This window comes from Natrix helvetica (assembly GCF_964273705.1).
Source record: "Natrix helvetica genome assembly, chromosome: 8".
In the NCBI taxonomy this organism is placed as follows: Eukaryota; Metazoa; Chordata; class Lepidosauria; order Squamata; family Natricidae; genus Natrix; species Natrix helvetica.
Window position 1 is genome coordinate 10,194,041 of NC_138559.1, and position 27,520 is coordinate 10,221,560.

The 27,520-nt window shown below is 42.7% G+C and overlaps 1 protein-coding gene across 1 annotated transcript in view; it reads right to left on the reverse strand.

The window, feature by feature from the left end:
• Window positions 1–27,520, reverse strand: part of LOXL2 (lysyl oxidase like 2) — a 101,883-nt gene that overhangs the window by 17,784 nt on the left and 56,579 nt on the right. The window contains exons 5-8 of the mRNA XM_081960760.1: window positions 21,839–22,058; window positions 17,306–17,489; window positions 11,744–11,895; window positions 9,046–9,213 (exon numbers count right to left, since the gene is read on the reverse strand). Coding sequence (XP_081816886.1) covers window positions 9,046–9,213; window positions 11,744–11,895; window positions 17,306–17,489; window positions 21,839–22,058 — 724 coding nt within the window. The remainder of the gene's footprint in view (window positions 1–9,045; window positions 9,214–11,743; window positions 11,896–17,305; window positions 17,490–21,838; window positions 22,059–27,520) is intronic.

Consider the following 27,520-nt stretch of genomic DNA (forward strand, 5'->3'; position numbering starts at 1 on the left):
GACGTAATAAACAAAGGAAATTGAAGCAAATGGTCCACTAGAGTTAAAGCTAAGCCTCAAACCTTGTAATACTTAGCCCTAACGATGAAGCAGAACTTGGCAATGTTCCTGGAAATCTTCAATAAAAGGTTTGAAAGTAAAAAGCGAACAATTTATAGGTTCTGGCTAAACAACACAGCCAGGAAGACGTGGATATATGAAAGCTGCATATCAAGAATCATAAAGAGGCAGCAGTGTAAAAACGTGAACAACCAATTCAGTAGCACATTCAGGGCATGTATGACAGCATTCACAATATGGAATAGTGTCAAAACCATCTGGCAGGTTTTTAAAAACATTAATAAGGTATCCCAGCAATTGTAATGGTTGACTGACAACTTGTAAACTCAAATACTTTGGCCACCTAATGAGAAGGAAGGACTCCCTGGAGAAGAGCCTAATGCTGGGAATGATTGAGGGCAAAAGAAGAAGGGGATGACAGAGAAGGAGGTGGTTGGATGGAGTCATGGAAGCAGTCGATGTGAGCTTAAATAGACTCCGGGGGATGGTAGAGGACAGGAAGGCCTGGAGGAACATTGTCCATGGGTTAGACATGACTTCGCAACTAACCACAACAACAACCAGGTGATGGCACATAGGAAAATGAGATGACAAACACTGCAGTCCTTATCCTACTTCTACATGCTCCTGGCTTTGCATCTAGGGGACAACAGATGCAATCTGCAGAACTGGTCCACCGTTACTTCTTGCTTGGTGTTGAAGCCCACCCAACATGTAGTCAAAATTCAAGGGAAGCTTTGGAGAAGCCTTCAAGCAATACACACCATCTTGCAGTTTCCATATTTTTGACCTAACAGGAAGCAACTCTTTAGACCTTGGATCACCAGATCACCTGTTTTTTTTGCCAATCTCTCCCCTCCCCTCTCCAAATCCATTCACACTGGCCTGTAATGAGAATGAATTAACCGAATTATGAGCCAATTAGAATGGCATTTTCCTGAGCTCCCAGAGCAACGGAGGCCTGGCCTCCTTCCCGGAAAATACGTAACCGCTCAATAATCAGCAAATCAAACTGCTTGGCAATCCCCACCCCCCACCCCCTCCTCCTGAGTCATGCAAGAGCCAAGGATCTGGTCTACTGTGAGTGAACGCCTTTTCCATCAGCAGTTGCCCTGTCCTGAGCATAGGACTGACCAGCTTGGCATCTCCATGTTAGGATCTTTCACCATCTTCTTTTAATGACCCCATAATCCCTTGCGGGGTGGAGTCTGGCCAACTGAAAGGAGAACTGGCTGGATGCCCTTCCTGTCGCCAATGCGGAGTTATATTCAGCAGATAAATTCTCATCATGCCCCGAGAGAGAAACATCTGCCTCTACCTAGGATTGAACTCACAGCCTCTTGATTGTGAGGCGAGAGCTCCACCTCTAGGCCACCGCACCAGTGGTGGGTTCCTACTGGTTCGAACCGGTAGTGGCTTGGGGGCCTGGATCGCTGGAATCGGCAGCGACCCAGGCCTGCCACATCCCCAAACTGGTTCTCCAGGCAGCAACTATGGCGCCACCATCTTATTTTTTGCTTCTGTGCATGCGCAGAGCAATTTGTATTGCTCTGTGCATGTGTGCGCAGTGCACATTAAGTGCGCGGTGCTTCCATGAGCGAACTGGCAGTAGAGACTCCCGGAACCCACCACTGCACAGCACCACTCTTGGTAGGATCTTTCATGCTAGAGGATTATTCCAGCATTGAATCTCTCAAGTTCACCTTAAATTTGGAGAAGCATATTTACTCTGGACTAGCTATGAGTAAGGACCTTCTGGGGACTCGATTGGCTCCATCACAAACTCTGGAAAATTATACAGGTGATGATCGTTGAAAATCAGTGCAGAGGATCACTCTTAGTATCGTCATTTCTCTCGGCAGTCTCTTGACAAATTAATTTATTGCAAAGTGCATTGGTTTGAGATTGGCTGGCGGGTGTTATGTCCAAGTTCCAATTCTCAGTGCGGTCGGCTCCATGATCAATCTATCTGTTTTTGAGACAGAATTTTTTGCCATGATCGTATTGTTACCCTCTAAATAATCCCTTGCTAGATTTCTGCATCTGGAAGTAAGTTCGAACCCCTGCTCCAAGACCATGCTGCACTTTTAACCCCATAGTTAATGAGCTTTCCTCTTGGAAATAGAGCGGAGAATGAAGATGCCTGCTTTGGAAGATGCGGTGAAGATCAAGAATCTAGTCACACAGCGCATCTTGGAAATGGTTCAGTGGTGGTGGAATCCTGAATGTTATTATTCATTTATTTATTCTGCACATGATTGTAGCCAGGAGACTACAATGCTAATGCAGAGTAGTAATTTGGCTGCCTAAAACTACTAGCCCTGTTTGCTTCATGCTCATGCACTATCCAAGGTGAGTCACAGCTGACCAGCTAGCCCCACATTAGAAAGACGGACAGCTTTCCTGCAGCATCACGTAGGGCCTTCTCCCTTGCCTAAAGTCACCTGTTGCACCTGGGAAGGTCCAGTGCCAGGAGGATTCTAACTGCACGAAGTGCCGGCTTATCCCCCACCAAAGTGGTATGGTACCTATTTATCTACTTGCATGTAGCATGCTTTCAAACTGCTAGGTGGAAAGAAGCTGAACCAGTGACGGGAGCTCACCCTGCCATGCCGTTTGTTGTGGCCAGCCAGTGGCCAGCAGAGCTGGCAGCAGATTCGGAGAGTGAGGAGGTTGGGGAGGAACATGGGCAAGTCTTGGAGAAGGCTCTGATGAGGGCGCTGCGTTGGAGACAGAGAGGGGGCCAGAGCTGTATGCCAGCTATTAGCTGCCTTCAGGGTCAGACATCAATGAGGGAGACGAACAGCTGGAGCCTGTTCCCAGTGTGCGCATGCGCAGAGCTGCCAGATGAAGGGAACAGCTAAAGAACAGGGGTCGACTTGGGAGTAAGGCCACAGGTGGACGATGAATGGCCCCTCCCAGAGGAAATAAAAGAGGAGCGAAAGGGGAGGGGAGTTTGCAGGAGACAATTAGTTCCCTTAATTGGTTCCTGACTCTCCGAGACTCCTTGCCGAGTTTTGTAGATATCGGCCTGGCAGCTCTCCAAGCCACATAAGGTCTGTGACTGTAAATCCTCCCTTGGAAGACTTTGCTAGATGGGAATGAGCAGAATCCACAGTCAATTAATAAAAGGGTTTTTTGTTAGGACAAGGAGTTTGCTTCAGGGAAGCCTCGGTCAGAGCACCATGCTGGGCTCGAACTGCTGGAGGAAAGTCCATCTCCAGCATCATTAAGCCACTGAGCCACTGCATCACCTAATCCTGAATATGTTAACACTTCAATATAACCAGATGTATAAAAACCAGGCAAGAAAAACAGCAGATTAGCAATGACTGCCCAGTGTTCAGAATCTCTTCTTCATATGCCACCTAAGGAAAATGCTGCTAAGGTCCTAAAAAACAGGAAGTTCCTTGCATCAGGCAGAACCTCAATAAAAATGCCTTCTAGGTATGCAAACCTCCACAAGGTAAGTCTGTTCCACCTATACAGAGGGGCTGTATGCTCCATGAGGTGGGGGGGGCAGCCTGGAGCAAACACAAGGACCTCTGTTCCCAAAATAAGCAGATCCGGGCCAAGGAAATGCCTTCTTCCATCAAACAGCACAAGGGCCGTAATGTCAACACGGCAGAGAGATTGGAAACGGGGGCATTCGTTGGACGTAGTAGTCCTCACCTCCTGAACCAAAAATGGGCTGCTATACAAGAAAATAAACCAGACCTCTGGGCTGGCCCTTTTCAGTGGAGCTGAACTTGCAAGAGGCAAGATTTCCTTTTACTCCCCTTTTGGCTTGTGTGCTGGCCCAACCTATTTCCTGGGGAAAGGCTGAAAGAGGAGACGAAGTGAGTCGCAACAAGTCCCAGGTCAAGCATGGAGATCCTCATGAAAAAAAACAAACATTTCCCAACCATTTTCTGCAGGGAGCCATTTTCCTATGAAACTGATGCACTCTCTCTTTCCTGCCACCAAGTTATCACTCATTCACTCATTCACTCACTCATCCTCCCTCCCTGTCTACCTATGTATCACACACACACACACCCATCATATCGTCCGTCCATCCATCCATCCATCCATCCATCCATCCATCCATCCATCTATCTATCTATCTATCTATCTATCTCTATCATCCATCCATCCATCTATCATCTATCTATCTATCTATCTATCTATCTATCTATCTATCTATCTATCTATCTATCTATCTATCTATCATCTATCATCTATCTATCTATCTATCTATCTATCTATCTATCTATCTATCTATCTATCTATCTATCATCTATCTATCTATCACAGCTACCTATCTGACAATCTACATATCTATATATATTCATCACTCACTCATCCTACCTATCTAACTACTTGCCTATCTACCAATCTACCTACCAATCTACCTACCTATGAATGAAGTGATTGGATGGGGAATTTACAAGTGAGGAGGTAAATACCCAAAAAGGGCAGTAAATAGAGTTTTCCTATAGTGAGATGTACTCACTACTAAATAGCTACTATGGCTTGCTGTTTACGTTTGCGGATGGGATTCTCAAAGAATTTATTTCACAGAGACTCAGAAACTTTCAAGGTAGCAAGGACCTGGGTAAAGTGCTTTTTTGGGGTGTAGGGTCCCCCTGCATTTCCACGCAATTATCTCCCACCTCTTTCCTTTTCTACTTCTCCCCTCCTAGCTAGCTCCCTCTCATATGGCTTGTCCTTTATAGACTTTTCCAGACAGCAGTGTTAACTCTTTCCTTTCTTTAATCTTTTACTTATAAAAAGAATTAGCTTGGTAAAAAAGATGGGGATTGGGATGTATCCAGTGATGGGATTCAAATAATTTAACAACCAGTTCTCTGCCCTGATGACCAGCCTGTTAGACAGGGCAAGGTGGTTGTGTGGGAGGCCAACTCAACATCGCTGACATTGATGGGCGCTTCATCTTAGCTGTTACAATGTAATCAGGGTTAACCGGAGAGGCAGTTTCTGCAAGCAGGGCAATCAAGATGAGGCTAGAAACAACACCAGAGTGTTTCCTTCCTGCCTTCCTTACAGGATTAGCCCTGTAAAATGAAAAAAACAAAACAAAAGGAGATTTCTTCAACAACCGGTTCTCCAAACTGCTCAGAAAGTTAACAACCGGTTCTCCCAAATAGGTGTGAACCGTCTGAATCCCACCACTGGATGTATCTGCAGGATCCATATAATTGCAGTGGTTCTCAACCTGTGGTCACAGGGGGTCCCTGAAAGCTTGGAAAAATGTCTTGATTTAAATCTTGAATTATGTCTTGTGGGGGGAGGTCTGTGGCCATGGCCCGTGGCCACAAAAGATATTTAAAGGAGTCTGTGGTGAAGGAAAGAGTGAGACCCACTGATGTAAGGCATCAAAATTGATCACAGTAAGCCAGCAGGAATAGGACTTCAGATATAATTGCTATGTCAGCAAGGCTACTGTCCCTTAACAAATTTATGGCTGAAGATACTGCGTGGAGAAGATAACCTCTCCAGCTGTACCCTCTGAAATATGGGTGGTCCATTTCTCAGCGATTGCAAATGATGTCATCTTAAATATCTTTCCAGGTCCTTCGATTCCTAACTTCACTTTCCTTCTTGCTCCCTAGCTACTGTGCTGTGTGGTTTCAGCCACGACTGTTTGGCTTAACAAGAGCGATGAATTGTGGGTTTTTTTTTTTTTGGCGCAACAGACATTTGTGGCTTAACATGGGCCTCCCGAATGTTTAGAACGAAGACTAAATCAATTGAATGGAAAAGTAATTCAAATCAAATGGAATTCAATAGTGTAGTTGAAAGTTTTCACCTCCTTCCTGTCACATTAAATGGTACAATTCAAGGCTATGTTAAAATTAAGGGAGGTGTTCAGGGGTGAAAGGCTACCAGTTTGCGCTGGGTCCGTGTGAACCAGTAGGGATGATTGTCATTGGTTCTGTGAACCAGTAGTAAAAAAAATGCTTCGGAGGATCGCACAGCTCAGCTTTTTATCTGCTTTTTAAAGCAGTTTTTTTTCCTGCCTATTTGCTTGAACTGGCAGGGGAAAAAAATGCTTTAGAAAGTTGGGGGGAAAAGCTTCCGACAATCGCGTGGATTAGCTGTGAGCTGCGTGATCCTTGGAAGCTTCCTCCCCCACACACACCTTTTTAAAGCAATTTTTCTCCCTGCCTATTCGCCCAAACCAGCTGGAAAAAAATGCTTTAAAAAGTGGGGGGGGGGGGGGGGGGAAGGTTCCATGACAATCAACTGTCGTGGGAACCTTTTTTTCACCTTTTAAAGCATTTTTTCCCCACCTATTTGCCTGAACCGGTAGTAAAAAACTGCTTTAAAAAGTGAAAAAGAGTTTCTGACGATTGCGCAGATCAGCTGTCAGCCGTGCGATCATTGGAAGCTCTCCGCAACACCCCCCCCCCACCTTAAAGCATTTTTTCCCTGCCTATTTGCCCAAACTGAAAAAAAAATACTGTAAAAAGTGGGGGGAAAAGCTTCCCACACATGGCACAACTGAACCTTTTTTTCACTTCTTAAAACATTTTTTTACTACCAGTTCGGGCGGATTGGTAATAAAAAATGCTTTCATTTTTTTAAAAAAGTTGGCCATGCCCACCCAGTCACGTGACGCCCACCCAGTCACATGAATCCCCCCCACCAAGCCATGCCCACCAAGCCCTGCCTAAAAAACCGGTGGCAATTGTTTTTACATTTCACCATTGGAGGTGTTCCATGCACAGTTTGAGCATTCCAGAGAAAAGACAAGACATAAATATGCCATTTTTATTATTAGAATTATATTCCACCTTTTCCTCAGGAACTTGGTGTGGCTTACTTGGGCATTCACTTCGCTCAGTAAGTTTCTATAGCTGGAAGGAGGAGTTTTTGAGCTACAATTAGCCAGGGAGATGAAAAATGTCAGGAAGTCTGACCCAGTATGATTTTTTAAAATATATCTATAAAAACATGGTGATTTGGAGCCTTCATATACCAGGGGACTAATGATCAAAGTAGATTTTCACCATCATTCTTTGTTTGAAGTATCTACAAATATAAATATGGGACCTGATGAACTTTTGATCTGATGTCCCAAAGCAATCCTTATGCTTGTGTGCCACAATGCTCCAAAAATAAATATTGATGCTCCGTGGAACATTAAGTGGAAGCCTCAAATTATAACTCAGCTTCTACAAAAGAAATAGTGTCATCTAGTATCTAATTCAGAGGTCTTCAAACTTGGCAACTTTAAGACTTGTGGACGTCAAGCTATGCTGGCTGGAGAATTCTGGGACTGGAGAAAGTCTACAAGTCTTAAAGTTGCCAAATGTCAACTTCTAAAGCGTTAGTATGTCTGTTATCAAGTTGCCATGGTGAGGAAATGGGGGGAACGCATTCCACACATACCTTTGGCTAGAGTCGGATCTCAGATTACTACAGCAGGCTTGTGAGGCATGCACTACATTAGAGAATGTGATTTATGACACAGATTGAGGGGAGGGAAGGAACAGGGGTAAAGTTCAGCCGTAATTCAAATGACGGCAAAAATCTGACTGCAATGGGGTATTGCCGAAATGGTGTTCCTAATAAATGACTGGTTTTCTTTTGAAACTTGGCACAAGGCTCATGAATTAATTAGGGCATCTTTCAGAAACCTGACACCAAGTTTGGGGACCCCTGATCTAATTCATCACAATTCTACTGTAATTTCTCTTCTTCATCTTTGAATGGTAAGTGTCCTCCTGATTATCTTGGGCTCTCAAAACATATTTCTTTGATAGCCTCAAATTAGAGCAGTGGTAGGCTGTTGCGTGGTCAGACCAGTTCGGGTGAACCGTTAGTTGTGATCACTGGCTGGATCCGCCCACCGGCTTGTGCGCTATCCTATCCATTTCTAACTAACTTCTTGGCCCGCCCGCACTACCAAGCTGAGTTCCGTGATGCGCCTGCTATACTCATCGGAGCTGCCTGAGTTGATTAGCTGCATGCTTAAAGCTCTGTTCCTACCCCGAAGAAGCACGAATGAGCTCCCAACCAACAAACTGGCTGTTAAGGTAACTGCAGCCCATTTCTGAATTAGAGCCCAATTTCATGTGACTCAAAAGAGAACCATCTATGTCTGTTTCAGCTTTTCTTCATATTGTTGTGGCCCGCCAGCAGCCAAAGGAGCTGGCAGCAGATTCGGACAGTGAGGAGGTTGGGGAGGAACATGGGCCAGTCCTGGAGTCTGGGGAAGGCTCTGATGAGGGCTCTGTGTCGGAAGCAGAGATAGGGGCAGGGCCATCCGACAATTATCAGCTGCCTTCAGAGTCGGAGATCACTGGGGCAGAAGAACAGCTGGAGCCTGTTCCCAGTGTGTGCATGCGCAGAGTTGCCAGACAAAGGGAACAGCTAAAGAACAGGGGTCAACTTTGGAGTAAGGCCACAGGTGGACAATGAATGGCCTCTCCCAGAGGAAATAAAAGAGGAGCGAAAGGGAAGTGGAGTTTGCAGGAGACAGTTAGTTTAATTGGTTCGTGACTCTCCGAGACTCCTTGCCAAGTTTTGCAGATATCAGCCTGGCAGCTCTCCAAGCCAGATAAGGTCTGTGACCGTAAATCCTCCCTTGAAGACTTTGCTGGCTGTGAATGAGCAGAATTCACAGTCAATTAATAAAAGGGGTTTTTGACGGGACCAGGAGTTTGCTTTAGGCTCTCGGGAAGCCTCAGTCAGAATACATATCTCTTCAAAGGAGACAGGAAGGGAAGAAAGGAGGTAGAATACACAGAAATATGGGGAGAAGGATGGAAGGCTAAAGCAGAGGGAAGCAGGACAGACACAGAAGAAAGTTGTATATGATGCCAAGAAAACAAGGAATGTGTATGTTGTAAATTGGGATTCAGTCAATCCTGGCCTAATAACTCAAAGAATATGTCTTTGGATAAGAACTTCTGAAGAGCAATGAATAACAATGAGCATTTGTTTGCACCCATGGAATTAAAACAACCCTTTTACCTGGAAAGCATGGCTAGCATAGCCAAGATTTAGCTGGCGACAAACCACCATGGCGTCCATTATATCCCATCCTTCACCGCAGATGGACCCCCATATGAATGTGCCGTTGCGTTCCTGGAGAACTTCCACAATGCCTTCGTTGTGGGTGCGGCCGCCACTCAAGCGGATCTGCAGAGGACAATTGACAGCTATGAAAGTTATGGTGATTGCCACACTCCCAATTTCATCCCAAAAAAAGAGACAGAAAGTTGCTGGCAGAATTCTCGGGCCGCCACAGGCGCCCCAAACATGAGAGATGTTGAGCTGGCCATGCCCAACTTGGCTATGCCCACCCTAGTCCCTTGAGGTCAAACACAACCCTGATACAGCCCTCAACAAAATCGAGTTTCACATCTGATATTCCTTAGATGTAAAGGTAAAGGTTCTCCTCGCACATATGTGCTAGTCATTCTCGACTCTGGCGGGCAGTGCTCATCTCTGTTTCAAAGCCAAAGAGCCAGCTCTGTCCAAAGACGTCTCCGTGGTCATGTGCCCGGCATGACTCAACACCAAAGGCACAATGAACGCCGTGACCTTCCCACCAAAGGTGGTTCCTATTTTTCTACTTGCATTTTTACATGCTTTTGAACTGCTAGGTTGGCAGAAGCTGGGGCAAGTCACGGGAGCTCACTCTGTTACACCGCGCTAGGGATTCGAACCACCAAACTGCTGACCTTTATGATCGACAAGCTCAGTGTCTTAGCCACTGAGCCACCACATCCTCAGATGTACTGAATTATAATTCAGTGTCCCTAAGCTACTAGGATGGGATGTGAACTGTAGTCCATCAAGAAGCCATCAAGTTGGGGTTGGGGGTCTCAAAACTGAGGTTACATGGCCTCAAACCATGTGACAATTAATGTAATTAATTAATTTATTAATAATATAATAATGTAATTTATTTATTTAATGTAACTAATTAAAAACATGTAACAATTAAGTAATGCCTGAACAGAAACCCAAAGTGATATTTAAGGTGGAGTAATTGTTTTAATGACGGTAGTAGGAAGAAGCTTGGTGAAAACTAGGAAGCGAATTATTTGGAGAAAAGCTAGGCTGTTTCTCAAATTATGTTGCGCTCATGGATTTTAAGAGAACCCAGATGTTAAACTGAAGGGAACACGTGGAGTTTGGCTATATCCTGGGATGTAAATCTTACAAATTCCCTGAGCTGCCTGCCAGGATGGACTCTGAGCCAGCAGTCTGAAGATGACCTCAATATGGAGGGTTGAGGAAAAGCGCCTCCTGTTTCAAAACCCAAATTCAGTAAACATTTTAAGAAGTATCCAAAAAGTCTGACTCATGTGGCCTTTTTCAGGTCAGAGCGGCTATTTGAGGAGCTTGCTTGTGTTTTTGGTCCTCTAACATCTGTTTGTGTGCTGCACTTTATACGGTTTTTAGCTCTGTTTGCACATGGGTTTAAAAATATTACAATGTGCTCAAAGTTGAATTTGACCCCAAGGGGTTAGGAGCTGACGTCACAAGCAGGGATCACGCTACCAAGACATAAAAACAAGCCACATCAAAAGACCTTAGCTCCGTTGCTCTCTTTAATGGTAAGGCTGGTCCTGAAGAACACCGCTACTTCTACTATCACTGCTACTATAGCAATTAACTCCCCTCGTTGTCTACGGCCGGGGTGTCAAACTCAATTCCATCGAGGGCCGCATCAGGGCTGTGGTTGCTCTTGGGGAGCCAGATCAGTGGTGGGTTCAGGCTGGTATGGCCCGGTATGGTCGTACCGGTAGTAGTCGGGAGCAGTGGCCACCGTACTAGTATGGTGGCTCATTTGGGCCACCCGTCCACATTCCATACCTGTTTTTGAAGCAACCGGGCCAATTGTGCATGCACGCACAGCGTGCGGCGCCTGTGTGAGCCCTGATGAGCAGCTGGGTGTCGCAGGGGCAGTGGAGTGTGCATGCATGCACAATGCACATCAGGCATGTGCACGAACAGACCATGAGCAGCGTACCGGTAGCGACGGTGAGAGCAACCCTCCACTGGGCCAGATGGACATGGCTGACTAGATAGGCGTGGCCAGCTTCACGCCACTCACTAGGCGTGGCCAACTGAGTGGGTGTGGCCAGTTGGGTAGACAGGGCCGAAACTAAGCTGGCTCGATGTTTCCTCTTCGCACTTATGGTTATGGTTGTCGCAAAGATGATTTTTCTAACAGGCCACCGGACTTTCTTAATTTTTTTCTTTGAAGACAGAAACTTCTCCAAGAAGCTCTCCAGAATTGAAGAGCTTCTTGGATGAGAAGCAAAATGTTTTCAAATAAAAAAATCAAGGAAGTCCAGTTGCCTTTAGGAAAAAGCACCTTAGGATCGACTCTCCTCATTATGTTTTTGCACTAACACCACTTTGGTATAGGCTGGTCTTAGAGATTGTGGCTGGCCCAAACTAAATCAAAAATCTCAAAAGTAGAACAGATTGTATGTCTGTTGATGGTGTCTGGATCTGGAGGGGATAAAAGTAAAAATGATATTTCCATGTTCCAGCTCTTATGATGAAGTGCACAGTGCATTCTACAGGTGAAGGAGAGGGGGAGGAGAAAGAAGGAAGAAGGAAGGAGGAGGAAGAGGAAGAGGAGGAGGAGGAAGAAGAAGGAGAAGAATTCTCCCATTACTCCCACTATGAAAGGTGCCAATGATCTCACCTGGTTTTGGAAGCCCATCGCTGGGATGTTGCATCTCACACCAGCATCTTCTTCATGAGTGCAGCTTCTGATGTCCTTGTTGAATTTACAGTCCGTAATAGACTTTTCAAACCCTGTGCAGTCCAGTTCATTGAGATGGATAGGACCAATGCCTTTAAAAAGAAAGGGACATTCATAAGCTCAATTTCCCCACAATAAGTTGGAAGAGGGAAGTACATATATATTTTACATGTTCTGATGGAAACTATCAGTTTGGTGACTATAGCAGTTAAAGTCAACATATCATATCAACATATGAGCCAGCCATGTACAGCAGCTGCCAAAAAAGCCAACACAGTTCTAGGCTGCATAAGCAGAAGGATAGAATCAAGATCACGTGAAGTGTTAATACCACTTTATAAGGCCTTGGTAAGGCCACACTTGGAATACGGCATCCAGTTTTGGTTGCCACTGTGTAAAAAAGATGTTGAGACTCTAGAAAGAGTAGAGAGGAGCAACCAGGATGATTAGGGGACTGGAGGCTAAAACATATGATGAACGGTTGCAGGTACTGGGCATGGCTAGTCTAGTGAAGAGAACCAGGTGAGACAGGAGAGCAGTCTTCCAATATCTCAGGGGTTGCCACAAAGAAGAGGGAGTCAAACTATTGACTCCAAAGCACCTGAGGATAGAACAAGAAGCAGCAGATGGAAACTAATCAAGGAGAGAAGCATCTTAGAATTAAGGAGACATTTCCTGACAGTGAGAACAATCAGTGGAGCAACTTGCCCCCAGAAGTTGTGAATGCTCAACATTAGAAGACTTTAAGACGAAATTGGACAATCATTTGTTGAAATGGTGTAGGGTTTCCTGCCTAAGCAGGGGTTGGACTAGAACACCTCCAAAGTCCCTTCCAACCCTGTTATTCTATTCTATTCTATTCTATTCTATTCTATTCTATTCTATTCTATTCTATTCTATTCTATTCTATTCTATTCTATTCTATTCTATATCTGCATAGTTCTTCAATTAGGAAATGTGCAGATCTTACAATCCCTCCCCCCTTTCAGAGAGTAAAACATATTACTTCATTAAAGCCAATGTTGTTGTTGTTGTTGTGTTGTTTTGTTTCCTCCTGCTTTTTCATTCTGCTTAAGAAAACCTTTCCCCCTAGAGATCTGTCCTAAGAGCATCCCTGCATCTGGAGAAAATCAGATGAAGAAAGTGTATTAAGAATTCATAAACTGTCTAGAGAGATTCTCAATTCAACCAAAGAAGCTTGGATGAGAAGCTAAAAGTTTTCAAAAAACCAAGAAAGTCCAGTTGCCTTTCTAAAAAAAGCACCTTTTGGACAATTCATAGACTGGACATCTCAATTGCCCAGATCCCCTCAAATCCAGCTAGAGGCCCAGGAATCTTCTGAGTTAAAAATATCCAGGGCTTTAATAAAGCTTTGCTGCAGTTAATTTTGTTTTTATTCTTTGAGATACTGTTTCCAATATTTTTCTTTTCTTTCTTTCAATTGTTAGATGCAGAAGGGAGGCCAATTTTCCATTTCTCCATCATTTCTGAAATTTCTTTTGGAGAATTGGAAGCCAATATATACAACTGGCATTTTTGACTATGTTTGCCCACAAACCTGACTTTTCAATTGGGATAAGGATAATCCTTCATAGGACTGCCGAAAGATTGCAAATAAACATGGATTATTGGAAGATTTCTAACATTATTATTTTTTTACTTTTGCAAGAAAACCGAGGGTTATAAAAGGATTTCCAAGGAATCTTTGAACTTAAATGGACATTCATGGCACTACAAAATCGGAATAAAATATTACGTCCGGTAGAATGGCTTATGGTTGCCTTTTGTAATGCAACCTCCGTGAAACAAGCTCTTAAAATCTAGCTCTGCTCCCAAGTCTAGGGTTTAAGTAAACCAGGGGTGTCCAAACTTGGGAACTTTAAGACTTGTGGACTGGGGAATTCTGGGAGTTGAAGTCCACAAGTCTTAAAGTTCCCAAGTTTGGACACCCCTGAAGTAAACAATGGACCTCTGATAGGATGTCAATCTAGTAGAGCTGGTGTTCCCAAAGGTGCTTTTTTCAAGAGGCAACTGGACTTTCTGGTTCTTCTTTGAAGACATTTTGCTTCTCATCCAAGAAGCTTTTGGATGAGAAGCAAAGGCTGAAGAAGCTTCTTGGATAAGAAGCCAAACGTCTTCAAAGTAAAACCAGAAAGTCCAGTTGCCTCTTGAAAAAGCAACTTTGGGACAACTTGGATGACAGAGAATCTCCATAGACATCGAGCTGGTATTGTTTTTCCATGCCTTTGTTTTGCATTATATTCTTTTAAGTTGTTTCATGTTGAACATTGTCCAAAGTTGGGATGAAACTGGATAGCCTAAAGATAAAGCTTTCTTTCGCACATATGTGTTAGTCATTCCCAACTCTAGGGGGTGGTGCTCATCTCCGTTTCAAACCCGAAGAGCCAGCACTGTCCGAAGATGTTTCCGTGGTCATGTGGCCGGCATGACTAAATGCCAAAGATGCACAGAACACTGTTACCTTCCCACCAAAGGTGATTCCTATTTTTCTACTTGCGTTTTTACGTGCTTTCAAACTGCTAGGTTGGCAGAAGCTGGGAGAAGTAACGGGAGCTCACTCCGTTACGCAGCGCTAGGGATTAGAACCGCCGATCTGCTGACTTTCTGATCAACAAGCTCAGTGTCTTAGCCACTGAGCCACTGCATCCCTTTTTAGACAGCCTATAACTACCTAAATAAATACACAAACAAATATTCATGTATTTTCTCTAGTAAATCTATTAGTATGTGATATTATGCATGTTCATTAAATATTCCCATTAAGTTCAAAAGATGCAAACAGACCTGGACTCTTAAGGTGCTAGCAAATAGACAGTGCTGTCTGTCTTCTATACCATACTTTTCTATGCTAGCATATAATTCAAGGCAGAACAAACAAACAAACAAAAAATCAAATACAGAATCTAAACTAAACTAAAATAGCACATTAAAAACTAATAACCCAGTAGGTTCTAAAATGTCAGGCATGAAGAATCAGGACTGCATGTTAAGTGCCAGTTTAGCTGATTTATTGCTCATGTCTATACACAAGAATCTAGTCAACTAATGGTCAACACTAAATTGATGGAATTCAAGAGGAGCGGGAGTTGAATTGTTTGTGGCAACATAAGGATTCCTGGCTGATTTCTCTCTTAACTCCGTCCCAAGTTCTGCCTCTCCTTCTCCAACATCAAATCTTTTACTATTGCAAGACCAGCAAAACTGCTTTGTCTTTACATATTTTGTACACACAGAGGGTGGGGGTGGGGGGGTTAAGTATAATTCCCAAGGGAATATATTTCTTAAAACCTTAATTTTGCCACAACTATGGAATTCTGAGAGTAGTGGCAACATCAAAGGGGGTTTTCTTGCTGGCCTTAGTAATTGGAGAAGTTTCCAATGGGACAAGCAATTCTTTAAACCAAGGCTCTCCAACCTTGGCAATTTAAGCCAGGAGGACTTCAACTCCCAGAATTCCCCAGCCAGCAAAGCTGGGAGTTGAAGTCCTCCACACTTAAAGCTTTGCTGGCTGGAGAATTCTGGGAGTTGAAGTCCTCCAGGTTAAAGCTTTGCTAGTTGGGGAATTCTGGGAGTTGAAGTCCTCCAGGTTAAAGCTTTGCTAGTTGGGGAATTCTGGGAGTTGAAGTCCTCCAGGCTTAAAGTTGCCAAGGTTGGAGACCCTGCTTTGGACAATCAGACCCTGAGATCAACGCCAGTATCAAGATCTAAAATTATTACATTTCAGAGTCATTTGTAGAGTAATTGGATTGGGATAGAAGGCTATTAGAAATGGAATAAATAAAATTACATTTGGTAAAAATGGAATAAATAAAATTACATTTGGTAAACAACTGGCAACCAGCATTGATATTTTTGATGTGAACCCCAAGTCTCAAGAACAAAGTTTAAATGGAAAAAGTTAATTTTGTTGCTGTTCTCATTAAGCAGTCACCTACATTTTCCCAAACAATATTTTTTTTTTCTAAAGCAGACAGGGAAAAAAATGCAAACCTATTTTGCTAGAGGTGCTAACTTCTGCTTCATTAATATACTTCAGAGCAACGCTAGCTGTTTTTCCTAGCAATCTCCAATTTTCAGTAAAGACAACCCAACCCAAACCGAAGCAGCCTTTCAAAGTGCCTAGCTTCTACTTGTCTAATGTGCCAACCTGCTCCAGCCCCATCACGTTGCAGTGAGGTTTTTTTCCATGTGATGCAAGCACTTCCGTAGCGGTAGCCACAATTAAATATATATGAGGCCCCTCTCTGTGCCATTTGGCTTTAAGCTCACATTTTTAAGATTCCAGAGAGCTGCAATGTGTGTCTCATACCTAAATTATTTTCCTTTTCTTTCCCCAAACCACACCGTTTGGGAGTTACTTCACTGTTTATTTTAGACTCCTTGACTCTTTTGGGGCATGAGGGTTGCTTTGAGGCAGAATTCTTTTTTCCCCAGCATTCAGCCGGGGTGAACGCTATACGTTTAATGTTAAATTTATTTGATACTTGTATCATTTCCCCCCCCCCCTTTTTTTTGTACATCAATCTTTTTTCTTTTGCTATTGTGCTGGATGTGTTATTTTTTTTCTGTTTTGTATTTTAGTTTTGTTGATAAAACAAAACAAATGTATTTTTTTTAAAAGCTTAAATCTTAGATACTGGAATTTATAGAATATTACACCATTCTAAGTTATATCAGCTTTCCCAAGAGTTAGACCAGGTGTGTCAAACTTGATTTCATTGAGAGCTTCATCACGCTTGTGTTTGATCTTGGGAGATTAGGGGAGGTGTGGCCAGGATGGGCGTGGCCAACTTGACATCACTCGTCGAGGCTCTGTTTTCAGCCCCAACGGCCTCCCTGGGCTCCATTTTTGCTGGCAGAGGCCTGCAGGAAGCCATTGCGGTTGAAAACAGAGCTTGAGAGGACTACGTGCAGCTCTCCCAAGCTCCATTTTTGCTGGCAGAGGTACCGGCGGCTGGTCCTTCGTGGCTGGTCCAAGGCGGCCCCACGGGCCAGATCTAAGCACCCCGTGGGCTGGACCTGGTCTGTGGGCCTTGATTCTGACATCCCTGAGTTCAGTGGTGGGCTCCTACCAGTTCGGCCCGGTTCGAATGAACCGGTAGTGGTATGGCAGCCTGGGTCGGTGGAACCGGCAGTGACCCAGGCCTGCCACACCCTTGAATTGGTTCCTTGGTTGCCGCTGTCACCACTGCCATCTTGGTTTTGAGTTCTGCGCACGCGCAGAACAATTTTAATTGAACTGTGCACGCGTGCAAAGCTCACCCATGAGCGAACCGGCAATAAAGCCAGTCGGAGCCCATCCCTGCTTGAGTTAGACAGATTGCTTTATCTATCAAACAACCCCTTCGTAAACCTGAAGATATTAATGATCAGATTATGGGATTTTTTGCATATAAGCATGGGCTCAGCTCTTGGCTTCTTCATCTTCATTCATTACTCCTTCATCCTTTCTCATAATTCCCTAATTTTAAACGTGCTTACCTTGTCCAAGTCTTGCACCCAAGATAGCCTCCTTGGCTGTTCCAAAGCCCAATTCTCGGCAGGCCACACTGGCTGAAGGTAGGTCCCACCCATCATCACAAATGGTTCCCCATTCTCCGTTCATCAACACTTCGAGCCGGCCTTCTCCAATCTGGGCTCCACCCTTTAGCCTCACTAGAAGTTGCTTTAAAAGGAATGGGGAAATCTTTTATTACTCAGGGATGTAATTGTCAGAGGCAATTTTTGTTTATCTGGTTGGCTATCTTAAAGTTAAGTCATCCACATAAATGTACCTTCTGGCACGAATCACAGAGAGCGTAAAGATAGAACTCGACTTACGACCATAAGAGCCACGATAGCCCAGTGGTTAGAATACAGCACTGTAGGCTACTTCTGCTTCCTGCCGGCTGCCTGCAGTTTGGCAGTTCAAATCTCACCAGGCTCAAGGTTGACTCAGCCTTCCGTCCTTCCAAGGTGGGTAAAATGAGGACCCAGATTGTCGGGGACAAGAAACTGACTTGATAAACTGCTTAGAGAGGGTCTGTAAAGCACCGTGAATCAGTATATAAGTCTAAGCACTATCATATGAACTCTTTTTGCGACCTTCTGAGATGCAATGGGGAAGCCAGATACGCTTAACAAGAGTGTTACTAACTTAACAATTGCAGTGATTCACTTAACAACTGTGACACAGGTCACAGGTCATAAAATGGGGCAATGTTCACACAACAAATGTTTCACTTAGCAACAAAAATGTGGGGATCAATTGTGGTCGTAAGTGTACCCTACAATCTATGAACAAACCCAAATACCTCATTAGAGCCACCAACATCACTTTTGGAATCTCAAGATCTTATTAATAACCTTAAATGTATTAACAATATTTTAATAATTAATAATATTAATAATCTTTTTTAAAAAACATTTTTTTTATTTTCAAAACAAACACAGCACATAAAATCTTCCTTTTTTGCATACTGCAGAAAGTGTATCAGTTGGATACAAAAGGCTTTCGTGCATCTCTTCCACAGTCATCAAGCATAATTCATATTAACTCAAATGTTTTAACTCAGATATTTATACATGTTACCATCATCATACCTCCATTTACATTTGACTATAATTGTTTAAACATCCTTCATCATAAAATATACCAAAATTTAATACATAACCACATACTAGCATTTCATTTACTATTTCTAAAATCCTCCAATAACACTGCATCTTTGTATCCTATTCTAGCTAAACATCCATAATATTCAATAACAAAATTTTCTAATCCTCCTTTCCAAATCACTGTTTACAATTTATATCCAGTTTCCTTATGTTGTACCCATACCTATATGTACATTATTATCATTATCCCTCCTTTATTTAACTATATCGAACTAAGAACTGTTAGATATAGTTAAATTTTGAATATTGGGGGGGGGATGTAATGATTAATAATCTTATTAATAGGAAGAATTAAAGGTCTCCAGGTAAATAATTGTATTACATAACAGAGTTATTGTATAATAAGAATCAGGATCTACCACAGTATCTCAATCTGGAGTCTTTCAGTTGGTTCCCAATCCCAGATCCAGCCAACCGAAATGGTACCATGAAGTCTATGTTGCGGTTTCTATTTTTGTTACCAACTTAAGGAGTCGTATGTGGCAATTTTCAGCTTTTAAATTATGAGTGCAGATCCACGGCATCCAAAACCGATGCTAACTCAGAAATTGTTGGCAGCATCAACTACCCATCTACATTAAAAATAAATAAGTCTTCCTCGCTTTTGTTTTGCTGTCACGGCGTGCTAATAAGCTACAAAACCACCCTTACATAAAGTTCAGGAATTCTAAGGCACAACTGTCCACATTCTCATTTACATAATAGGAAAGTTGTCCGTTTGGAAGAACACAAAGCAACAGTCAGTTGGCGTGAACAAAAGAATTTGGAATGAGAATTAGGCAATGTTTTGCCAAGAGCTTCACCCCTTCCAGCAATAAATTAAACTTGTGCAGTTCTGGAACTCCCAAACATCCTGAGTTAAAGCAGGGAGAAATTATAAACAAGGCTCTTCACAGAATATAATTCTTAAGCCTTTTCCAGGTAAATATAAGCAACCGAGCAACTGTGCTTGAAAAATAAATGCAACATTTTTAAGAGGGCTGGTGGTGCCTTGAAAATATTGGTAGTGTTCCTTGAGGAGGAGCAGGAAATATAAATATATGCCTTGGAATGCTGAACTTTGGAAAATTAGAATCTGCAGGGGAGAGAATGTTTTGGGCACTATGAATTATTTGGAATTGGGAGAAAAGCTGTTTATGACTGGCTCTTAAATGTCTCCTATTTAAAGTCGCAAAACTTTTTCACAATGTTTTTTTTAATGTGGTCATCTTATTTAGGAATTCCATACTGTACAAGGCATTAGCAAAAAAAAGAGGAGAAGGTGAAAGAACATGGGGCAGACTCAGAAAAATAGAGACACAACATTAAAGAGACAATACAACAACAATTAATAACACTTTGTATCTTCCTGGGCGGAAGAAGAAGAGGAGAAGGAGGAGAAGGAGAAGGAGGAGAAGAAGAGGAAGGAGAAGGAGAAGAAGGAGGAGGTGGAGGAGAAGAGGAGGAGGAAGAGGAGGAGGAGGATAAAGAGAAGTAGGAGAAAAAGAGGAAAGAAGGAGGTGGAGGTGGAGGAGGAGAAGAGGAGGAGGAAGAGGAGGAGGAGGCAGAGGAGAGGAGGAGGAGGATAAGGAGAAGAAGGAGAAGAAGGGGAAAGAGGAGGAGGAGGAGAATAAGAATAAAAATGAGATTGAGGAGGAGGAGGAGAAGCTTATTTAGGAGAAAAGCCAAACTTATCATTAAATGAACATCGTTTGCATTTTATGAGATGGAACTTACTGATCCAGCATTAAAGCTGCTGGAATTCATACACAAAAAAGGCAAGTTAAGAAACAGGGTTCCTACTATTGGTATACATCACAAAGTATTGTGAAGAATACTATCTTGTACAAACTTAATGGGTGCCTTATCCTACCACTGGATTCTAGCCAGTTATGTTCACAGTTCTGTAAATAATGACCGTATATGGACAAAGAATTCGTGATTAGCTAGGATATTTTATCCCAATAGAATTTGGTCCCTGAATGAGCAGATTTTTGCTCACTTTTGGAGTTAAGCTGAGTAAACTTACTATAATGACACTATGCAGTGTCCAGCTTATTTGACATCTTTTCCTAAGAGTATTTGAAATGCAAAGGTTTGTGATTTCAATACTAAGGCAGCCTTAAACACATAGATCTCTAGCTAACCTACAATTCTCAAAGTTAGCAAATGAGAATTAACTCTAGACTAACCAGAGCCATCAGACCACTCTGTAGACTGAGTGCTATCATTTTTCAAAATTCAGGTGGCCAAGATTGAATAAGATAAGCAAACTACAGAAGACTTTTATATCCTAGTCTGAAATCTTTTGAGATTTCATGTAAGACATATGAAATCTCAAGGGATACTAACCATTTCACATTGGTAAATGTTTACAAAATATTTAAATTTTAAAATTTGTTTTCCTGTCAATATTTGCATTGAAGGAAGGCACTATGGCAAGCCATTAACACAAGAATTTCTTGGAAGCAACTCATACGCTTGAGCGATTCTGGTTGTGATATCATCTTGCATTGCTCTGTCTCAACAGATTGACCAGAGAGACGCCTTCACCCTACCTCAATCCTTGATCACAAGAAGAATAACATAGAAAACAATCTGATAAAGACAAATAAAGTCCTAGAGTTAATGTAATGGTCCCAAAAGTTTTTCCTAATTAGAATTCCTGATGAACATGACCACTGCTGAAAATTTTGGGAAGTCCTTGAAACTGGTGGGTACTTATGTTGAGGAAAAAGTGGCTTTTTCTAGCTAAGATCAATTAGTGTTTTGTTAAAATCAAACATATTAGAAATTCTGTTTTATATAAAGCACTACAGAGAAAACAGTACAATCACCATGTGCTTTACTGCTCAATTATATTACTGTAACAGGAAACAGGAAACTCTCCTCAGAACATAAAGAAACCATAGACTATAACCATAGATGCACACTAAACACTGCCATCTATTGGCTAACATAATTCTGCAGTTGTTGTAAAACAAACTACAGCCTAACGCTTATTCCAACAAAAAAATATGTTCAATTTCCTACTAAGCCATGAAGCTCATTGGGTGTGATTTTATATCTTCCAGTCAACTTCATTTCACACGTCTTTAAGAACATAAACTAGGAGGAACCATGAACGTAGCTGCTCTTCTTGGAGAAAAGATGGGAAATGAATGTGATAAATAAGGAATACTTCACACATTGTCAAGAATAGGATCCAGGCTGATGCAATGAAATGGTGAAAGGGAATCAGGGCTACACTTTCCTTAATATCAAGATGCTCAACCTTGGAAGTGATCCTAAAGTTTGTTTGAACGGTTCACAGCTAGCAATATGCTCCATAGCAAATTCAAGTTCCCTATCAAACCAAGGAGAATTTATTCCACTTACCTGAGAACGGAGAGCTTTGCCGAAGCCACTGTGGCTGCCCGGGGCAAACGCTAGTCCAGGGCTGCAGCTTACCACTGCAGGGATCCCATTCTCGCAGGTAACATTCCCACCAAAGGTCATAAGCCGATCGCCCATTTTGCAACTAAAGAGATGTGATTCAGTGCCTTTGCAATTCACAGAATAAGCCCAGTATTTATGCTTTCTTCTGCTTGCTGATATCCTGGAAGAGAAGGAAGAATACCACAATTGTTAAGATTCCACCACTAAAGAAATAGCTATAGCACTCAGACTTATATACCGCTTTACAGTGCTTTACAGCCCTCTCTAAGCAGTTTACAGAGGCAGTATATTATACCCAACAATCTGGGTCTTCATTTTATCCACCTTGGAAGGATGGAAGGCTGAGTCAACCTTGAGCCTGGTGAGATTTGAACTGCCAAATTGCAGGCAGCTGGCAGTCAGAAGTAGCCTGCAGTACTGCACTTCAATGCCACCAAAATAATGAAGACTTATCATTGACCAGAAGCAGGTGTTTGTTTGCCTGGAGGCCAGGACATCCTCCCATCCAGGCCAAATGAGTTCTCACAACCAAGCAGGCAAGCATAATAATGTCTAGGACAACTCACTATGGCCAACTCATCTTGGCCAACTTGCCACAGGACAACAGTTAACACTAATATCGAAGAAACAATGGAATAGAACCATTAAAGAAAGGATGCCAAAGGAGGGACAAAATGAAATGTGAATGACAAAATTTAAAATTATTTCAAATTTATTTTAATTAGATTGAATGGTTGATTCGCCCCGCAAAGAGTTGTTGCATGATGGGTTGGACGTGGCGTGTTGCACTGCAAAGAGTTGGCCATGGCGAGTTGGCCATGCCAAGTTGGCTGTGACGGGTTGTCCCCATTCCAAGCATAATCATCTGAAAACCTTTGTAGCCTTTTCTTAGATTGCAATGTATGTCAAAAGAAGGAAATGGATCACTACTTGAATGGCCTACATGTGTTTCTTATCAGGCCAGATCATGCTATTTGGAAGGTATATTCATATCCAATTGGTTTGCAAAAGAAATAAAGGAAACACTAAACAGTACAAATGAAGTCAGCAAACTAGTCAATATGTTTACTTTCTGCCATTGGGCTGGAAAAGCAAAGAGTAATAATCTACTCAGTTTAACTACCATGTAATCAAAATCCCACCTTGTCTGCAATAAGTCAAAAGTTTGGTCCTGTACCAAAGAAAGCCAGTTTGGTCTAGTTAAGGCACTAAATTACAAACCAGGGGATGGTGAGTTCCAGTCCCATCTTATGTACAGAGGTCAGCCGAGAGACTCTCAGCCCAATTCACTTCAAAGGATTGTGTCAGGGTTCCAACAGATGCCCTAATTAAATTATGAGCCTCAAGCCAAGCTTCAAAAGAAATCCAGTTACCTATTAGGAGCAACATGTCAGCACGTATCCAAGTGAAGCCAGCTCCGACCCCACATAATTTATGGCCCAATTATGACCATGTTTCCCTCCTCCACCAGGGCGTGTCATAAATCACATTCTCCAATGGAGCACTTTCACGGGCTGTAGAGATCACGCCCCTCCACCTGTTGCAGGTAACTTGCGAGACAGCCTTGAGAAAGATATGCATGGAATGTGCTTATGGTTGTGTCTGCCATACTGCTCCATCGGTATCATTCCCCTCGCTTATGACAACTTGAGAGCAGGCCAGGGATGCTTCGTGAGGTGACAGGTTGTTGTTGGAAAATAGGAGGAGGAAGTAGCATTAAGTATGGCCATCACTAGAGTTATTCTAAAACCGTAAAGGAAGGATATAAATAAATGAAATAAAAAATTTAAGTGAGTCAAGTTCTATTTTTCAGTACTCCTTAAGGAAAAAAATGTATAATGTTAAGGCAGGAATCTGTGATTTATGTCAATGTGAAGGTAATTTGATTGTGAGTAACATGTCAAGAGCTACAAAAGGATGGGACAAGCACCTGGCAGGATGATGATTGCATCTTGTACACAATGTTATCAATGGCACAAATAATATAATTTGCATCCATTGCATAATAATAGCTGTGATATTACTAACTCTCCTAGTGCATTCGCACCCCCCCTCCCCCCTCCACACACCAAAGAGCCAGAAACTGGTTTGGGGGATGCATTTTAAGGGGAGAAATGGTTACCTTGAACCCCCATCAGTTTTGAGATACAAGCAGTCCTTGACTTACAACCACAATCAAGCCCAAAATTTATGTTGCTACGTGAGAGAGCTTTTAGGTGAGTTTTGCCCCATGTTATGATCTTTCTTGCCACCATTGTTAAGTGAATCAATGCAGTTCTTCAATTAGAAACACGGTTGTTAAGTGAATCTCGCTTCCCCACTGACTTTGCTTGTCTGAAGATCACAAAAAGGGATCACATGGCCCCGGGACATTGCAAACCGTCATAAATATGAGTCATGTTTATAAAGTGTCTAAATTTTGATCCCATGATGATGGGAATGTTGCAACAGTTGTAAGTGTGGAAAAACAGTCCTAATTCACTTTTTTTCAGTGGCATAAAAGTGTTGTGACCTGCCAGCAGCCAGAGGAGCTAAAAGCAGATTCGGACAGTGAGGAGGTTTGGGAGGAACATGGGCCAGTCCTGGAGTCTGGGGAAGGCTCTGATGAGGGCTCTGTGATGGAGGCAGAGAGGGGGCCAGGGCCGTCTGACAGTTATCAGCTGCCTTCAGAGTAGACATCAGTGAGGCAGACAAACAGCTGGAGCCTGTTCCCAGTGTGCACATCCACAGAGTTGCAAGAGGAAGGGAACAGCTAAAGAACAGGGGTCGGCTTGGGAGTAAGGCCACAAGTGGGCAGTGAATGGCCCCTCCCATGGGGAATAAAAGAGGAGCGAAAGGGGAGGGGTGTTTGCAGGAGACACTTAGTTCATTCCTGCATTCTTGCCAAGTTTTGCAGCATCTGAAAGATATCGGCCTGCCCACTCTCCAAGTAATTGTGAACTATCTTGAAAGACAGTGGGAGAGGAAAAAGTTTGCTGGAGAGGAATTCACTGTAAATTAAATAAAAGGGGTTTATCGGGACGAGGGCTCAGCTTCATGCTGCTGGGGAAGCGTAGGTCAGAACAAGAAGTTTGGTCACTAAATGAACTGATATAAGTTGAAGACTCCCTGTACTGGTCACTATATGAACTGATATAAGTTGAAGACTCCCTGTACTGGGCCTCCCTACTCCTCCTCTAAGATTAACCAATGAATCACACCGTCTGTTTTGATGGAGAGAAAAAATCAACTGAGGAACAATCCCTTTGGCTTATCTGCTAGTTTAGAACAGAACCTTTTATGGCCTCACTGCTAAAACCCTCAAGGATTACGCTCAAGAGGTAAAGGAAATCCTTTGTGCCACATTATGGATAATTTTGTCAATCCTTTCCTTCCACCGCCTCCAAGTCCTTGAGATAAGATTGGGAGGAAAGAGAGAAATTAACTTTGCCCTTCCAACCAGTCTGAAAACCGAAGCCGGATCTCCAAGTATGTCTGGCAGAGGAATTCAGTCAAAGACTGTCAACAGCTTTGGGAAACTCAACGGATTAATAGAAACCATTTGAAAGGAAGATATTTGCCCTGCCTGCCTATAATATCCGTGGCATACAGTGTGGCAATATTTCGTACAATTCCCAGACGCGAGGGAGACGGGAATAAATCACTCTGTGTCAAAATCAACAATTATTTTGTTACGGGAAGAAAAAAGACGATTTTAATTTAGAACTGGTACATCAAATCCACTTGAAATCACCCCAAGGATTAAATATGGCATCAATATTATAAGTCGGCAGACTTGGAAGTAGTGCAAGCATCACCAATGATAACTACCGCTACCTTTATTGCAAGGTTACATTAACAGAGTCTTGCAAATCTAAAAAATACTTCTCTAGACTTTACAGTCCAAGAAACTTGGGGAGGGGGGGGGTTCCTTCTGAGACATTTGCTAGACCCCTAGCTTAGCTACCTCTTATCTGTTGTAGAAACTTAGTGCCCACCCCTCTCCTAGAAGAATGAAATATTTTAGGAAATATTGAAAAGGCAGAATATTATATTTCCCTTAAGGAGAAATGGAGAAACATTCTCTTGGAGACAGAAAGCAGCCCCCACTTTTCTTAATAGCAGATGTCACAACTGAAGAGAGAAAGAGCTTATTGAAAGAAGCCAAGTATCTAGGTAGCTCTATTCATAGGCAAAGCAAATACTACAGGCCGAAATCCATTCAAGATAGGATATTTTGAAACAAAGGCAGCATGGAAGGACTCCAGATCCAAACCAGCCATTAAGCCATAATAGGAATTGCCCAACACTCTTTCACAACACAATCTCCATCATTGCTTCATCTCAGTTGCACCACCCCTAGCAAAGCTCAACCAAACCTGGGAGCTCAGACAACCTGTAGAATCAGTTACGGCCCCTACATAACACCTACAACAGCCAATAGAGTACATATTGTACATAGAGTACATAGAGTTTTGCCCCCTTTTATGACTTTTCTTACCCCAGTGGTTAAGTGAATCACTGCAGTTGTTAAATTAGTAACACGGCTGTTAAGTGAATATGGCTTCCCCATTGATTTGGCTTATCAAAGGGTCACAAAAGGTGATCAAATGACCCTTGTCATAAACATAGGCCTGTTGCGAAGTGTCCTAGTTTTGATCATGCAACTACAGGGATGCTGCAACAGTCATAAGCATGAAAAATGATCATGTCACTTTTTTCAGTGCTGTTATAACTCTGAACAGTCACTAAACAAACTGTTGTAAGTCAAGAACTAGATGTACTTGACTACCAGTAATTCAGAGCTGGTGGTATTAATGGATTTAAGTCTATTCAACAGGACCATTAGAATAAGGTTAAGGTTTAAGGTTTATTTAATTTATAGACCGCCCCCTCTCCCCGTAGGGACTCGGGGCGGTGTACAGACCGTTCATAATCAAAACAACAAAAACATAACATAAGACATTGAACAAAACAACACACACATACTGTCTGTATATAAGACCCCAAAACCAATTTAAATAATTAAAAACAATTTTAAAACCCGTTTAAAACCCCAATATAAAATTTAAAAAGCCATCCAGGAAAGTTAGTAATAATAATAATAATAAATATTTATTTCTTAGCCGCACCCTCTCCCGAAGGACTCGGGATAGATAGATGTTCCCTTTGTAAATACAATTACGATTATAATTAGGCCAGACCAGCTACTCGAAACAGGTGGGTCTTGAGTTTCTTGTGGAAGGAGCGGAGATCAGAGGTGGTTCTAATATCGGGGGGGGGGGGAGGTCGTTCCAGAGGGTTGGGCCCATCACAGAGAAGGCCCTACTCCTAGGCACCGCCCGCCCGCACTGTTTAGCGGAAGGAACCCGGAGGAGGCCCTCTCTGTGAGAGCGGATTGGTCGCAGGGATGTATGGGGTAGAATGCGATCCCGAATAGAATAGAATAACAGAGTTGGAATGGGCCTTGAAGGTCTTCTAGTCCAAACCCCTGCTTAAGCAGGAAACCCTACACCACCACAGACAAAGGGATATGCAATCTCTTCTTAAAAACTTCCAGTGTTGGAGCATTTACAACTTCTGGAGGCAAGTTGTTCCACTGATTTAACCATTAGGAAATTTCGCCTTAGTTCTAAGTTGCTT